The 16,985-nt window shown below is 40.6% G+C and overlaps 2 protein-coding genes across 3 annotated transcripts; one reads left to right on the plus strand and one right to left on the minus strand.

Moving 5' to 3' along the window:
- Nucleotides 1–3,488: 3,488 nt before the first annotated feature.
- On the minus strand, nucleotides 3,489–9,359 carry TDP2 (tyrosyl-DNA phosphodiesterase 2). Of its 2 annotated transcripts, XM_068194006.1 has the most exons (7): nucleotides 9,168–9,359; nucleotides 9,008–9,093; nucleotides 6,840–7,007; nucleotides 6,078–6,169; nucleotides 5,483–5,601; nucleotides 4,915–5,085; nucleotides 3,489–4,137 (listed from the first exon to the last, which is right to left on the minus strand). In XM_068194006.1, the coding sequence occupies exons 1-7, from the start codon at nucleotides 9,357–9,359 to the stop codon at nucleotides 3,856–3,858; spliced, it is 1,110 nt and encodes a 369-aa protein (XP_068050107.1). In that variant the 3' UTR covers nucleotides 3,489–3,855. The 2 variants fall into 2 exon arrangements, with proteins under 2 accessions (XP_068050107.1, XP_068050118.1); XM_068194017.1 differs by lacking the exon at nucleotides 9,008–9,093 and having other exon boundaries at nucleotides 9,168–9,298.
- A 33-nt stretch (nucleotides 9,360–9,392) lies between these two features.
- Nucleotides 9,393–15,570, plus strand: ACOT13 (acyl-CoA thioesterase 13). The gene is made up of 3 exons (XM_068194038.1): nucleotides 9,393–9,526; nucleotides 12,536–12,720; nucleotides 14,871–15,570. The coding sequence occupies exons 1-3, from the start codon at nucleotides 9,446–9,448 to the stop codon at nucleotides 15,025–15,027; spliced, it is 423 nt and encodes a 140-aa protein (XP_068050139.1). The 5' UTR covers nucleotides 9,393–9,445; the 3' UTR covers nucleotides 15,028–15,570.
- Nucleotides 15,571–16,985: the final 1,415 nt, after the last annotated feature.

Genomic DNA, 16,985 nt, shown 5'->3' on the forward strand with positions numbered 1-16,985 from the left:
CGAGACAGATTTTTTTCTTCTGATTTTTCAGTAATTGGGAGAATTTTTGAAAGCCACAAGAAAGTGAGGTCCCTTTCTTGGACATATTTTTCGAGCCTTGCCAGCTGTACTTGCACAGAGTATCTACTTCCAGGTCCAGGTAAAGGTTCTGCCTCAACAAATGATCCCTCAGTAGGTTTTCGTTAGCTCCTCTGTTGCACCAGTATCAGGAAATATTGTAGTGCAAAATGTTATCATGGCACGGTGTAATCCTTCCTTTTTGTCTTTCGTTTAAGTGTTATCACTGCAGAAACAGTGTACCTTTCATTTCAATTGTTGTAATTAAGCAACGTTGCAGCCCATTGTGCCTCTTACTTTCTCAAATGTCAGTGTTACACTGAAGACTTCTCAGTCACTGGGAGTCTCTTTCCTCTGAGCTGATGTTACACAACAAGCTTTGTCTCCAAGAAATAAAAAGATAAAATCTACATATCTTCATTAGTGAACATTTATTATACTCTTAGTGAACAAAACCTTTGGAAATTTACATGCTATTTCCCCATTTTTTTTCTTTTTAAATCCATCTATTTATTATTTAACTCCCTATATGTTTAACATTTCTTTATTTAATTCTAGGTATATATCTTCTCTTTTAATAAGTTCAAGCTCTTTTCATGTAGGACTGTTTAAGACTGGCTGGATTCTCAGAAAAAAATTGCTTCTCTTGATAACTGAGAGTTATCAAAAAGTTAATAAAATAATCAAAGAGTAAATAAAATAAAGCTCCAATTGTACATGATTTTCACAAGTACAGGTTACTGTTGATTATTAATTTTCTCACGTTCACATTTGTATAAATCCTTTGGGCTGTATAGATGCCATAATATTATGCTACTGAATCAAGACAACAAATCAAATTACAAATTGCAGGCCAAGAAATGTTTTGTTTGATTTAACTTCGCCGTTTTCTACCCCTTTAAGTTTTAGTTGCTCTATTCAGCAGATATTTTTCCTTTTACATCACTGATTAAATTAAGAGGCAAATTAATTTAAAGACTCTGACTGCTCTTGATTGTCAGCAATATAGATGCTTATTAAGTGGTTTAAAGTACATTTAATTAAAGATGTATTGCTTCACATCCAGTAGTCAGTGAAACATTTAGTGTTCATGTCTTCCTATAAAGTATTACCACTTCTGTAGTTCAAGAATGCTTTCAAAGGATGTATGCATAATTTCCTCATTTTAAAAGAATGACTAACCACTAATTGCACTGAATTGAGTCTTCCTCTTACCTACCGTTTATAATTATAAAAATGAATTGGCCCATACAAATGTTATGTCTTTGCTTGCTCTTATGTTCCCCCCTCACTATCTATTCCAAAGGTTAAGAAAGACTGCTGATCAAAGGAGGAATCAGTCAATGCTAGAAGTGAATCTGGAGTTTAGGCATTGAGATAGATCACACACTACTCTGAATTCTTTTTTTTCCTGCTTTTTTTTATCCCTGATTTAAAAACCTATTTCAGAACCACAGGAGTCAGCCTCTTTCATGTCTTCCAAAATCGTCCAGGTGCAGCCACATAACCAAAAACAGCCATAATAGAAAAGGCCTCATAATCTGGTGTTTCTTGATGATGAAACACGAGTTTATTGTACTTTTCCCTTCTCAAACACTGCTAGAAAAGTCAAACTGCCTTCACCTTCCCTACAAATCCTTTGGCTGGAACTACCAGGGAGGGGGAGGAGGTGTAAGCCCTGACAACAAACCCCATGACATTTCTTCAAAGGCTTAGTAAGGAACAAGATTGTCATAGAGCGAGTCGTAATGCGTGATCTGTGCCAGCCCCATTTTAAGCCCAGAAGGAAAAGCCTGGCAGTTAGAAAATCCTGGCAATTGTACCTATTTTTCACTTTCTCACAGAACTATTTATAATGAAATAGAAAGAAGAGATTATGAGCTCAACATGAGTTTAAAAATGTATCAATGCTTTCTCCCTCCTTGTTTTTGCAGCTGAGTTATTATAAAATAATGGGATATGTTGAAAGCAATCAAGGATGGGACATCTTTCCCAAAACAGGCTGTTCTCTTTCACCTTTAATAAAAGGAATTTGTTGTTTAAAGAAGTGAAAGCAGAACAGGAGACCTCTGCAGCTGATTTCTGTGCAGATGAATTAACATCCTGAGGCTTATTTGCTTGTTTAGTAAGGTCACCTGGGCCTCCTGCTGAATGAAAGGAAAACCACACCTACCGCAGGCCTCCCCGTTCCTGTGACAAGAGGAAGAGCTGGTTAACTTATTCAGGAGAGGTTTAGACTGGACATCAGGATGGATATCTTTACTGAAAGAGCTGTCAAACACTTTTACTGGCTGTAAATTACTGTCACAGAATGTGACAATGGGTAAGGTTGGAAGTGAACACCAGCAGTCATTCAGCTCCTGGGTCAAGCACAGCCAGTCCACTGGAGCACATTAGTAAGGAGTGAGTTTGAATATCCCAAGTGAGGGAAACTCCACCCCTTCTCTGGGCAGCCTGATCCAGTGCTCAACCACCTGCGAAGTAAGGAAGTTCTTCTTCATGTTCCAGCTGAACCTCCTGGAACTTCCTTCCTTGCATGTGTTTCCAAAACAAATTAAGTTCCCCAAACCAAGTCTGTTTTGCCCATGAGGATAATTGGGAAGTGCCTTTATCTCAACCCATGAGCTTTCTTGTTTTTTTTTGTTTTTTTTTTTTTCTTATTTCTTCCTCCCTCCCACCTCAATGGGGAAGGGGACTGAGACAGTGGCTGGGTGGCAGACTGGCTACTAGGTGGAACCAAGCCACCACAGTAGTGCAGCAAAGTACAAGTTGTTTGTAAGCTTTGGGCTCAAGACCAAAGACAAACAACAACAACAAAAAGAATTTACGTTGTCAAACTCCATTCACTTCACGTCACTGACAGGTTATTTGTCCTCCTTCTCCATGCCTGTGCACTGAACTTTATATCAGGAAGTTAGGAGGCTTTCCCTTTTATATCAGCAATGCACATCTATAAAACAACAGCTTCTGCAACATTGATTACACAGCTCTTAAGAGTAGGAAGGCCTGGTTGATCTTCTGCGAAGTCAGCAAGGCCTTGAGCTGTTCAGACTTTGCCTAGCAGTTTATCACTGAAACATGATACATCTTAATCTGAGCCTCATATCCAGGTTAATAAACACCAAGAAAGGCGTACACCATCCCAAGTGAACACCTTCCATACATCTGCCTATATCATTTTCTTGCCAAATAGAAGGCATATTTTTCTTAAATCTGTTCAACAGCAGTTCAGTTTCTACTTAAGAAACCCTTATTTTCTGAGAATCTAGTCATTCTTTCCTCAGCTCCTTTACTGTCTTGCCTGAAGGGGTGTGTACATTCAACACAAACTTCAGAATCTAACGTAAAACATCCTACAAAAGACAAGGTCATAAAGGATAATGGGAATGGCTACAAAATAAACAATGAAGGCACAATAAAAGCAGTCTTAAAATAGAAAAAAAAGCAGCCTTTATTATGAGATCATAGTACATGCCAAAATAAAAATGTCTTTTAAATCACTGAGTATGTTTATCAATTGTATTTACAGGTTTTTCCTGTCATTTTAAAACTAGAATTTGTTTAGTTTTGCAGGTATTTTTAAAAATAAATATTATAAAACGTGATTCAAGAGAAGATGCATACAATAGGAAAAGGGAAACCTGGCTTGAAACAAAGCCATTCCTGCAGAAGCCAGGAACAAAGAATGTATTGGGGTTGAAAACTTAAATATGCCCTACCTTAAACTGAGAGAGTAAAATTTTGTAAAAACAAGAATAAATCAACTAAAAACTGAAGACATGAATCTTTCTTTCTTTTTTATAAGATAACATCAAAATTACACAGAATGCCCCAGTGATCACTAGGAAATCTGCCACATTCTAGTTTTTCTAAACCAATTAAGTCCATGCTTCGTGGAATGAAATGCCCCCCTTCCACTGCAGGCCGAATGTAAATACGGTCAAACCTCATCTTGCACTTGTAGGCTGCATTCAGGTTGGTGTTGGAATGGGTGTCCCAAGTGTAGCGGCAGTGCTGAGGTTTACCCAAAAACTCCCAGGCATCCTTAATGTTGTCAGGTAGATTACCAAGTTTAGTAACCTGAAGGTAGAAAGAGGGGAAAAAAATCCCACAAGATAGTGAATCCACCAATTCTTACCTTCAAAAAACGGAACTGAGTTGTCACAGCATTGGATTTTTTTCTGCAAAAGTTGTTAAAAATCAAAGATCTTGGAGATCTTTCTAAGCTATGGTATTTCTCCAGATACTCTAAAGCATGACCGTTTCCGTAGCACTTTCTAAATCCAAAACATGTTCCAAAATAAATAGTCAGCTCTGAAATGTTGAGGTATAGGGGCCAACACCATGTTTCCTAAAGCAAAGTCATTCCAGTTAATTGCAACAGAATTTCATGATAAGGAGACGTGAAATGCTAGTAATAATGCACAAATTTCCCTTTTAGTATCAGCAGCCAAAACCTGCTTCTAATTTTGAATGTCTTGATTGCCAGGGATTAAGGTCTATTTCTCCAGAGCACCCTGCTCCTTCATTTATTCTGAGAACTGGAGAGTTGAACAAGACCAGGTTCTCAAAATAAGATGTTTTCGAAGTCAAAACTTTCATCAAATCTGCCTGCATCTGCTCAGATACAAGCAGTATTATTAAAGTATTTTGTTATTGGGAAGGGGTCTCCATACATACCACCTCAGCCATAACAACACTTACTTCTACTTAGTCACAGTTCCCCACCTTAAGAATAAGTGTTGAATATCTCTGTTCTGGTTAAGTAGGTAATTTCTCATAAAGACAACAGAAAAGCCTGAGAAGGTTTTGTCAAAATATCTTCTCTAAATAACAGAGTTGCTTATTTCTATTTACCTCGCTGTCTCTGAGGTTTGTATCCCCTCCAAATATAACAGTGGTGGACTCAGACTCCTTCTGCATTTCATTTAACACTATTTGCAGCTGCTTTATACGCTCCTGGGAGTGATTTTTAGTGCTCTCCAGATGAGAGGTCATAAGGCAAAGTTCAATACCAGATATGCTCACCTATGTGTGAAACCAAGAGGCAGTGTTAGCATCCACATCATGGTAAGAAGTTCAAGGACAAAACCTAATCACAAAGCTAATGACTGAATGTCAGAGCTCTGGTTAATATTAGTTTTACATTGAAGAAAAGGGGCTTACAAAAGGATAACAGGCTTTTAGTTTTGTTTTCACAGGTTATGAGACTTGAAAACAAAATAAATAAGTAACTTACATAAAAGTAAGTAACTTGCATAAAAGATTCAAGTTTGTCAGTATCAAATGCAACTGGGTTTGTATGCTTGGAGAAGTTTTTCTGTTCTTTGAGACTGTCATAGAGAAAAAGCCAGTTCAGCCTTTCCTGGGATTTTCTGTTTGGAAGACAGAAGTACAGCTGCTTAGTACATCCTGACTCACTCACATGCACAACTAAAAGGTTCCTCTTCATGGCAGTCGTTGGAAAAGGTATTATATCATGTTTCAGTAGCTTCACTCTTGATTTCTTTAACATTACAGCAGTGAAATACTCATCTATGTTACCTACAGAAGACCAAGCAAAGAAATGTTTGAGGACATCTTCTGCTGTGCCACAGCAGAACTGCCATGAAGCAGTTAAGGTTCTGAAAGAGATCTTTTTACCACAACCTTTGAGAATATGTTGATTTTTAAGTCATTAGTGAAAAGTTGCATAATAACGCTCTGAATTTTCCAAATTTTTTAAATGCAAGTACCTAAAAAAGTTACTTATCTATGGTACTTATTGACTACGCTTTCTACCAATCTTTCAAATTGCAGAAAGAAATACACAGGAAAATGCCAGAAAAGCAAGCTTTTCACATGAATAATTTGCATCAAGCTACATGCTGATACCAAAACACAGAAACATCAAACGCTTCCTTCTTCACTTTACTCTTTATATTCTTTTAAATGGTTGGAGGTTTTGGCAAGAGAAACAGAACAAACCCAAACTTTATTTTCTGCTTTCTGTCTTTAGTACCTGAGGGTTTTTTTCTTACCTGGAATAATAGTGTAATTGCCTGCTTTCATCTGGAGAAGAGGGAGATGTGGTGGGATGACCTCCTGTAAAAACACAACATCCGGACTGTATCTGAAATCAGCAAGGCAAGAAAAAATTCAATTAATTACTGAGAAGTAGTACTGCAACACTCTGAGGCCAAATGGAACAAAGTAAGGGATTTCAGGTGCACCTTGCCCTCGTTTTCCTAGGTTTTGTAAGAATCTGCTCTTTAAAAAAGAAAAAAAGCTATCTGCATTGTATTTAGCAGCACATAGACACCACCGTTATTAAAAGGGAGGAAACAATTGTTATTATGAACATGAAACCGACATGGTAATAAAATGCATTACTTCCTTCTACCATGACCTTGCAGGTTTCATATACTACATAACATGAGGAATTCAACTTAAGCAGCTGCAAAGTAGCTTTGGGACATGTTTTCCAGAAGATTCTCATGTACAGGATGCAATTATGAACTATGTTCATGATGTATGATTGCAACTTGACCAGTATTGTTCATTATTAGACTTTTAAAGTAGCCATCTCAAAACATTTAACCTCTGGGATGCTGCATAGGTTCACACCTTTTACAGTCAGTATAACAACTCTCAGATATTTAGCATTTATACAGTGATTGATCTGTTGCATCCAACGTTAAGATAACTGGCACATGAAGATTTGTAAATTCTTAAATCAAGAGGTTTTGGCTTTTTCTGTTGAATCCAGGTACCTGACAATACAAAGAGGAGGCTGTACTTACAATGCCAGGTATGTACAGATTCCTCTAGCTCGGTCTTTCACATTTCCTAGATCCAGCCCATCAATGTTCCAGGTGATCAGCGAGAAGTTGCTGTCATCTTCTTTTTGCGGTGTGTCTTCACTGTTGACACCAGCAGTACTCGTAGTTGCATCTGCAGTGAGGTCAATGCTAAAGACAGAGTGTATTTGTTTGTTAGTATGCGTAACACTAACCTGTGATTGCCTCACTTCTAATGCATGTATTGATCTCAACATCGTTTAAAAGCACAGTAACTAAAACATACAGGCCCCAGTCATACAGAGCTGTGGTACATAGGTGAAGTAAGTGGCTCTTCCTCCTCCTTATGGATGGAAGATAACATTTACCATTCCAATGTAAGCTGATCAGATGGTAACCAATGAAATCCAAAGCACTTGAGTAGTTCAACTCTTTCCCCACAATCCCACTCTTTCTCTGTGTGCATCAGGAACATGCTGCTTCCACATGGGTTCCCCACAAGGTCACAAGTCCTGCCAGCAAACCTGTTCCAATATGAGGTCCTCTGTCCATGTGCCCACAAGTACTGCCAGGAGCCTGCTCCAGTGTGGGCTTTCCATGGGATCAGCCTTCTTCAGGCACCCACCTGCTGCAGTGTAGAGTCCTCCCTGGGCTGCAGGTGGATCTCTGTTCCACTGTGGTCCTCCATGGTTTTGCAGGAGCACAGCTGCCTCACCATGCTCTGCACATGGGGAATCTCTGCTCCTGCACCTGGAGCACCTCCTGTCCCTCCTTCTTCGCTGACCCTCGGTGTCTGCAGAGATGTTTTCTGTTCTCTCTTCTGCTGCAGATGCTGTAGTGCAGCAATTTTTCAACCTTAAGTACATTATTCCAGAGGCGCTACCACCATCACCGATGGGCACAGCATTGTTCCATAGTGGGTCTGCCTCGAAGCCAGCTGACCTTGGCTCTGTCAGACACAGAGGAAGCTTCTGGCAGCTTCTCACAGGAGCCACCCCTGTAGCCCCTCACTACCAAAATCTTGCCAAGGAAACCTGGTCAGAATAATGTTGATAACACACTGATGTTTTTGTTGTTGCTAACTAGTTGCCACCTCAAGACAAAGGCTTTTCAGCTTCCCATGCTCTGCCAGGTGCATGAGAAGCTGAGAAGAAACGTGACGAGGCAAACTGACCTGAACTGGCAAAAGGGATATTCCATACCATAGATCATCATGTTCAGTGAATTAACTCGGAGGGAACTGGTCAGGCCGAGCTAACTGCTGCTTAGAGATGGGCTGGCCATCAGTCAGTAGGTGGTGAGCAATTGTACTGTGCATCACTTATCTTTTCTTGGCTTCCATTTCTCTCTCTCTATAATCTCAAATTTCATTACAATTAATTTTATATTATTATCATTAATTTTATTTTTACTGTAAAACTGTTTTTACCTCAACCCATGGGTTTTATCTTTTTTTTTTCAATTCTGTTTCCCACCCCAGTGAGAGGGTGGTGGTAAGTCAGGGTGCCCGAGTGAGTAGGTGCGTGCTACTTAGTTGGTATCTGGGGTTACACCACAGCAGGCAGGGATCTGGAAAGGTTCAATTCCACACGCAGATCAATACACTCAGTTCATCCTCCAAAGGTGCTGTGAGATGGTGCATGCAAAACACAGATCTTACATCTTAACTATCCCAGGTGCATTTAACAAGGTGTGCATTTACATGCCAGTTTTATTTATAGAAATAAAAATATGCATATATCCACTATAATACAAATACGCATAATTTACACATATACAAATGTGTGTATGGTAAAAATCCGCGTATGTATCACTGCACAACACAAGGCAATGAGAAGAAAAGGCGCCTGTGCCTTCTCCAAAAGGCACAGGCCTTCTCCAAATCCACCAGTCCAGAGGGTCCACAAAGGGAAAAAGCAGCCCAAAAGCCCGAAAGGACAAGAACGGGAGCAGAAAAAGAACAGGAACCACCTGCCTCGCTACACCTCAGCCGAGGTGCGATGCCCAGCGGGGGGGGAGCGCTGCTCGCCAAGTTCCGCCTCGGCCCGGCGACAGCTCTCCCTGGGTGTGGGGCCCCAGCGCCTTCCCGCTGAGGGGAACCTGCCTCCCCCCGGGGAGGCGCCGCTCCCGACCCCCTCCTCCTGCCACATCCCGCCGTGTCTGTCACCTACCAGCTGCCGCCGTCCGCGCAGGCCGGGGCCCCGCCCGCCGCTGCCTCCGCGTCCCGCGGCGGGTCGAAGTAGGCGTTCAGCGCCCTCTGAAACACAGGGGCGGCTGGCAGGGAGGGGCCGCCGCCGGGCAGCCCCGCGGCCCCGCCGGCCCCGGCCGTACCTCCATGTGCCAGTCGCTGGCGGCCAAGAAGCGGCGCGCCACAGCCTCGTCGCTGCTGGTGATGGCGGCGAACTCGGAGCACAGCACCTTCCTCCGCTTGGCGACGTGTAGCGCCTCCTCATCGTCATCCTCCTGCTGCCGCTTGTGCTCGGCCGGCGGCGGGCTCGGCGCTGCCTCGGCCCGCTCCGCCATGGCTGCGGCGGAAGGCGGGGAGAGGCACCGCCCGCCGGGGTTGCCGTTCCGGGGCGCGGGCGGGCGGCGGTCAGCGGGGCGGCAGCATGGGGTTCACGGTGGAGAGCCTGAAGGAGGCCATGAAGTACATGCTGGAGTCGAAGGGCTTCGACCGCGTGCTCCGCAAGGTACGGGCACTCGGAGGACGGGGCTCCGGGAGCGCGGCCCCGCCGAGACAGCTCGTTTATTCGGCCATCGGTCCGCTCCCGGAATAACGCGCTGAACCGGGATCGGGGGGTCAGCCCTCGGGGGCTGCACAGGGCCGAGCCTGGCTGGCGGGGCTGCGGGCACGGCAGGAGCCCGGCTGTGCAGGCTCGCCGGTGTTTCCCCGCATTCCAGGCCGTGTGGCCGTGCTGCTGACACGAGGCAGAAAACAGTTGTTATAATGAGAATAATAACTCAGTTGGTATTCGGTAACTCTCGTTAAATGCTCCAGCTGCCTTCCAGCAGCTCTCCGAAGGTGGCTGTACTGAATAACCTTCAGGAGTCATTCAGCAGGCGGCATTCTTTCCTTCCCAGTACGTGCGAAGCCACTAACTTCCAGGACCGTGAAATTGTGAAATAAACTCTTCCCTGTTTAAAATTAGCAAGATGCCTCGTTATGACATCTGCTGAGCATTAAGTCAGGCTGAAAGCACAACGCACACCCCAGGACTCTCTGAATTTCTACACAAGGCCTTACACTATACCTTCACTACGCATTCTGGTGTAAAGTAATGTAGTTGGTACTGCTGCAGTGTCATGCTACATTATGCTCAAAAAAAAGTTGAAGCTACTGTTAATTTACACTGCAGCTTATGTAGTATGCAGTAGCATAGCTGCTGCATAGGAAAGTTCTCGTTCTAGAAGAAGTTTCAGTGTTCTCATTAAATTTTCACTTTAATTTTTATTTGGTTGTTTAACTGTGACATGGAGTGATGGAGTAAATATATCTAAGAAAATCAGCTATGTAAAAATTAATATGCTTTGCATTATAGAGGAGCAAATGTTATAATGGAAGCAGTGCTTTTGTTGACAGCTCCATGATATGATACATTTAATAGAAATCAACTTTTTGCAAAGTAATTCTTACAGTCTTGTCTTTCCAAGACATGTTGGTGAGTATGAAGTTTTTAAAAAATGTATAAAGCTTTAAGAAGATAGTTTATATATTTATAATAGAGTCCATTTAGTTCTTGGTCACCACTTCACTGTGATAACTTTACGTTCCTTTTAAATCCTGATAAGTGGTGAGCAAATATTAGCATTTCAGATTGTAAAGGTAACTGGCTAGAAGTGAGCCTTGGGAGACAGGCTTCCAGTCTGGCTCTAGAATACTTTCAGATTTTTCCTGCAGCCTTCTAGAATTAGGATGCTAGGAATCTGATCATAATAAAAATAAAAGTACAGTTGTGTTTGAATTAAAAGTAACTGCTGCTTTTCTGGGAGATACCTGAAATCTCTTATCATAATTAAATGACTCAAGGCTTTTCTTGTTCCAGAGAAGACGCATTTTAGTCTGAAACCTTTCACCTCCAGCCTGACACTTAGTTTCTGGTGTAACTCCAACGTGGTATCTACCCATGGTTTAATGGCTGTGTTTAAAGCCTGGAAGCTGAAGCAGTGTGCTGTTCAGGCACACGTGGGAGGACAAGCACAGCAGGGCTGGCAGAAGCACAGACCAGCAGCTCTAGCTGAGTAGGTCCTGGAAGTGTTCAAGTACTGAACTATTTTCATCAAGGAGAGCAGGCATGTAGTGCCAGATCAGAGCAATGACAAATGGGACCAGATGCTTTCCTTGCCTCGCTGGTGGGGTGGAGCACCAGTCCCTGACAGGAGTGGAAGCAATCTGCTCCCAGTGTTGAACATCAGTAAAGTCCTTCTTAGAAATTCTGTCAGAAGCTCAGGCCTCCAGTGCAGCGCAGCATGCCTGATTTAGGATTTCATTGGGGTTTTCATTGGTACAGGTGCTATTTCTATATTTGGACGTTGCCTCAGTAATTTCCTCTCTGTTTAATACCTGTTTTTTCCATTAGAAGACTGTACTACATTGTCATTGATCTTTGTATCATTTGTCTGCAAAATTTGGATAAACTTTGGTTTATCAGAAAGGGTGAAACTCAGCTCTTATATTGCATTATAAATAAGGAACAATGAAACTGGAAACATTTCAACCTTAATACCTTTTAAGATTAAAAAATATTTAAGCTCAGCTGGTAACAGAATGGAAACATTCAAGTTTAAAAAAGCCCTTGTAAAAACCTGAAAATTAGTAGGAATAAATATAATAAATATGTCCACATTTCACTTTTAATAGTCTAAAGGCACTTAAAAGTCTTAGTTATACATGTAAATATATGTGGAACTTATCCCAGTTTTGTATCTGCTTTCAGGTTTTGAATATAGTGCTACTAACTGAAGAAATTTAAATAGAGATTTTCAAATACTGAATTGCAGTAACTTGTTGGTTTCAAAATTCCATCTTATTGTGTTGGTTATAGGGGGAAGCATGGTATCATAGGTGAGCTGTAATTCTGGATTTGCCACCTGTGGGCTGGAATAAAAGTGTATATAAAGTGATAATGATGCTGTAACACTGTGATACAGCCTTGGATACTTCTACTCATGAATATGAATTTCCCATCAGAGAGGCCAATCTATTAGTATTTCCAATGCTCATTTCAAAATACTGATTTTTATTGAGGTTGCTCTTATCTAATGATTAATGAATCACTGGTGGTCTCATTTCCATTTTGTGAGCTAACAAATATGCCTTCACAACTATGGTACACACAGATACTTAGAGCAGTTTTTTGTTCCCTCTAATCTGGTCTTTCACTCACAGCTTAAAGCAAAAGGAAAACTGAAGACAGTTTCTTCCTAAGGAATTCCTGACAGCATAGCACATATTGAAGTTCTGTTAAGCTGTCAGTTTAAATATTTGTCTGCATTAGAAGTACACATTTTTCTAAAGCAACAGTCTTCTGCTCAAAATTTATGGAAATATCTAATGGGACAGTTGAATTACTCTATTTTCCATCTTTTAATTTGTCTCCTGAGTCCAGAGTCAGAAAAAATTTACTTCAATTTGATTGAGGGCAATATTAGGTGTTGGTACTACTGTCACTAAACAGTTTATTTCTTTTTTTGTTATACAGATGAAACTTCAATCTGCAACTCCTGGAAAAGTTGTTTGTGAAATGAAAGTAGAGGAGGAGCATACAAATAGAGGTGGCACGTTACACGGAGGTTTGACAGCCACCCTTGTGGATGTGGTGTCAACAGCAGCATTGCTGTACACAGAAAGAGCAGTGCCTGGGGTCAGTGTGGACATGAACATAACGTAGGTATCATCCACTATGGTTACCAAAAACATTTCTTCCGCTATTGACTCCACTGACATCTTTTCTGTGCTGTGGCACTCACTAAAAATGGGTGATTTCTTTGGTTTGAGAAGTCCTGTTTTGATAAATTAAAGGCGTTGCATGTGTGGTTTTGGAGACTGTCATTTGGTTTCAAATTTTGAGTTGGACCTTCTTAAGCTTTTATTTGTTACATATGTTGATGAGACAGTGCCCATTCCTTTATAGAATGTAAAGGGATGTTGATATGTCAACAATTTTACTCCTAAGAAATTGGTTTGGTTTCAGTTTTTGCTTGTGCAGGTATGTTAATGTCTCCTCAAAAGCCAAGTTCTAGGGTGAGCAGCTTTCTATAAACCCTTTTTTTAGTATTAATCCATAAATCAGAGAAAAATATTAAACTAGGAAAGAGTTTACCTCTGTTTTGTATAGAGGGTGAATTACAGATTGAATCAGAATTTCTTAGTGGAAGACAAATCTTCTACTCTAGGTTATTTTAAGGGAGTTTTATACTGACAATAATTCTTCCTGTAATGAAAATTCAAAGCATGGTGTCTTAAAAAACCAACTGATCTGAAACTTTCTTTGATCATGCTATTGTAGCTTGTCAGCTTTGCTTCATAACTTTTAATGAAGAGATTATGACCAATTGGAACTAAAGTAATCCTACTTGGAATAACTAGCACAGAGCATTGAAAATGTTAGAAAAGTAACCCCTCATCAAAACTGCCTTAAAAAAAAAAAAAAGCTTTAAAAGTGTGTGGGGAGTGATCTGTATCTTTACCAGGTTTCCTCCTTTCTCTCCCAGCACCTTCTGATTTCTCCACTAGGCAGATGGGAGATTAAGCATCTATTTCAGCTTCATGATACCACTGTGATGACTAGCATCTTACTGGAAATTAAAACCTAAAATTCTCCTGTTGTTACCGTTTTTTTCCTGCTGTAGTATAACAAGAGGCCAACATCTTAATTATTGACACTGTTGGTTATGGTCGCCCAATTACATAAGGGCTGAAATCTGAAGTGCTGTCTCTGGAGGAGATCCAAAATTACCTTTAGGCAATGTTACATGAAGCAATATTAATATCTTTTTTTAACTTGGACTACTGCATTCATTGAACAAGTGAGATTGGATATCAAATATTGTTACAAGAACTTTTTTCCTTTTTGGGAAGGAGCTTTTTAAAAAGTTGTCATGAGGAAGCTATTTCAGTAATGGAAAGAACAGAGAGAAACAGAGAAATTTTTTTTTTTGGTAACCACAAGAGGATCAGCAGCAGCTTCTGGAAATGAGACAAGGCTGAAATCCTGCCCTTGGCAAGCAATGGAGCTGGTGCTACATCAGCGTTAGGCGTGACTGACATTCTTGTGACATGGCGTCGTGTATAAAAATGGACTCGTTGAAATTTATCTCAACAAGATTAACATCCAGCAATTCTTAATTTTCCTCTGTAGCTCTAACATTTGAATATTGTTCCCTTACCTCAAATCATGGTTGGATCATGTTCCTCCTAATTCTTTCCAGTGGAATTCTTTGTGCAGAAATTTCTTCCTATTCCCCAAAGAGTGTGTTTTAAAAGCACACCCTCCTGCTCATGTAAATAAAAACAAAGCCTTGTCTAATGAATGGAAACAACATTTGAGGGCTGCCCAGATTTCCATGACTTTCCTCTAACCAGGGTATGGGACAGTTAACCTATGCTTACAGTTCCATACAGAAATGACCTTCTGGAGCCTTTGTGACAGTGACATTTTGCACCTGAAGCAGCCAGACTAGTTTAGAAAGGCTGTAGGAAGCCAGCAGTAGTTGGAATAGGACTTGGAGCTGAACTTTTAACTGAAGTCTTGGATACCTCATTGTTTCTGTTCCAAAACAGACTTTTCCTCAGAACCAAGCCAATGCCTTTCTTTCTAGCCTCCATTTTCTCAGAGAACCCTTATACTTAATTACCACTGCCAGTAGTTAGAGGAGCTCAAATCCATGTGGGGGTTTGCAAGTAGGCAGGCAGACAGAGATGTGGCTTTATTACCTGCTTCTGCTAATTCTTTCATAATAATATAAAATGCAGGAATATTCTTGGGTTTATCCTTTGTACAGTTGCTTACCTGTTCCTTTTTTCCTTCCTTGAAGATACACTTCAGCTGCTAAGATTGGAGAAGACATACTGATTACAGCTCAGATTTTGAAGCAAGGAAAAACTCTCGCATTTGCCACTGTGGATTTAACAAATAAGGCTACAGGAAAGTTAATTGCACAAGGTAGACATACAAAGTTCATAGGAAATTAATATGAAAAAGTATTTTAAATAATAGTGTTGGACTTCAGAATCCCATTTAGAATTATTTTCTCACTTATGCAAAATCATCTGCACGAAATTGTGATAGTCTCTATCAAGAGAATTTGTCTCACTTCTATAATAAACAAATAGATTTTTTAATTACCACCAGAATTGCAACAGCCCTGGGTTTGGGATGAACAACAGAGTGCAACAACATAGGGAGGCACCTGGCTTTTTTCTGGTCAAGATAGTAGAAGGGAAGAGCCTTTGGACCAGCCATATGGTTAACCAGCATGACAGCATTTTAAGAGATCTGCTTTCTCTACCTGTAGTGTCATGTGACAAAGCAACCCTGTCTTCAGGCCTGTCACAGTCACACTCAAACACCACTAGAAGTCCTTCCAAACTGTACGTGTTCCCTGGGATGGTAGTACAGAATTCCTGTAACATTGTCCAGAACTGGTTGGAAAGTGCAAAGCAGGCTAATGCAAAATGTAATTTACTGATTCTGTAATAAATTAAGAAGTATTCAATAAAGCTTTCTGAAACTACCTTTTAAAAGATTTTTTTCATTGTTTTGTAGCCTCTTTGCACTAAGTAAAGGCTTGTCAGTATGGAGTGGTCAAGAGGGGGTGTGGTGGAACCCTTGTACACAAATTCACCCAAGATGTCATCATCTCCCTCTGATCCTGGAACATGAAAATACAGTTACATCATGTGGGCTTTTTACCTCTCCCTAGCTGAGGTTGTGGTTATATTTGTTTAAAATCCATCAGCTGCATGTTACAGACGTGAAAAAGTAATTTTGGTGAGCTTTCATTCAGGCTAAGGCTGTAGATTATCTGACCTGGGTTCAATGTGGTCGAGTTAAGCTACTGTTCATCAGGTGAAGCCTAGCCTCCTCTTGCACTGTTGCGGACAGGCTTAACTGCTTTCTTCAGACTGTTGACAAATGATCCATGGCAGGGTTATCAAGCTGTAATAAGAACAGCAATACTATATATGCAGTGCATGTTTTCCTTCTCTGGCAAAAAGCTGATCTATGCTAGTAAAGGGCAAATGTAAGTCCTTTTTGTGGTGGAAGTTGAGTCATTGTCTTCAGGCACTTGACTTTTGTGATGAGCAGTTAGGGTTTTCTCCTGTGCATTCCTAAACCTAAAGAAGTAATTTTCAATTAATTAGGTGACCTGTTCATGCAGACTGATTTTCAATACAAACTTGTACAAGTTTACTAATGTGTCATTAATCTTTCCAAAATGAGTTTTAAACAACTAATATGAGCAAATAACTAACCCTTCAGTGGAAGTTCTCTTAAAAAATATCTACAGTGGGCTCAGGCTACCAGCATGTATTTTTGCTGCAAAAAAAAAAAACATTATACATACAATATATATACATTATATATACACTATATATACATTCTCAGTTTTTCATTATATATACATTCTCAGAAAAGCTTTTTCTCTGGGCTGCCTCAGAAGCATACAGGGCTTACATGCCTGTGGCTAGTTGAAATTTAATAGTAGCATCCTCTCTTTAGCAGTACATTCATGATTGATTTTCCCCCAGTACTTGCACTCACTCATACTCAGAAATCATCCCTGAATCCCATTTAAAGAAACACAATGCTTTGATGAAACAGTTCTGCAAAGGTGCTTAGTACAGCAGTAACCTTTTTTTAACTCTTTGCTCATCAGAGCTAGATGCTGCACTGTATGAAATTCTCATGTCACAATTCCCTCAGCCTGGAGCACTATTAGGAGTCTTAAGCATCTCCAGTTCCTCTGCAATTACTTGGATGAGCAGAGGGGATCCATCAAAGCAACTGGATGCACTTACAGACTTTGGCGATTGCTGCTCTGGTTATCTTCCTATTAACATGTTCTGGCATCTCCAGTTATCTTTTTTCTCATTCTTAAGTTTACTAGTTTTCTTACATGGGTTACTCAAGTAGTAGAGTCCAAGAA

Source organism: Anomalospiza imberbis, chromosome 1, assembly GCF_031753505.1.
Source record: "Anomalospiza imberbis isolate Cuckoo-Finch-1a 21T00152 chromosome 1, ASM3175350v1, whole genome shotgun sequence".
Lineage (NCBI taxonomy): Eukaryota > Metazoa > Chordata > Aves > Passeriformes > Viduidae > Anomalospiza > Anomalospiza imberbis.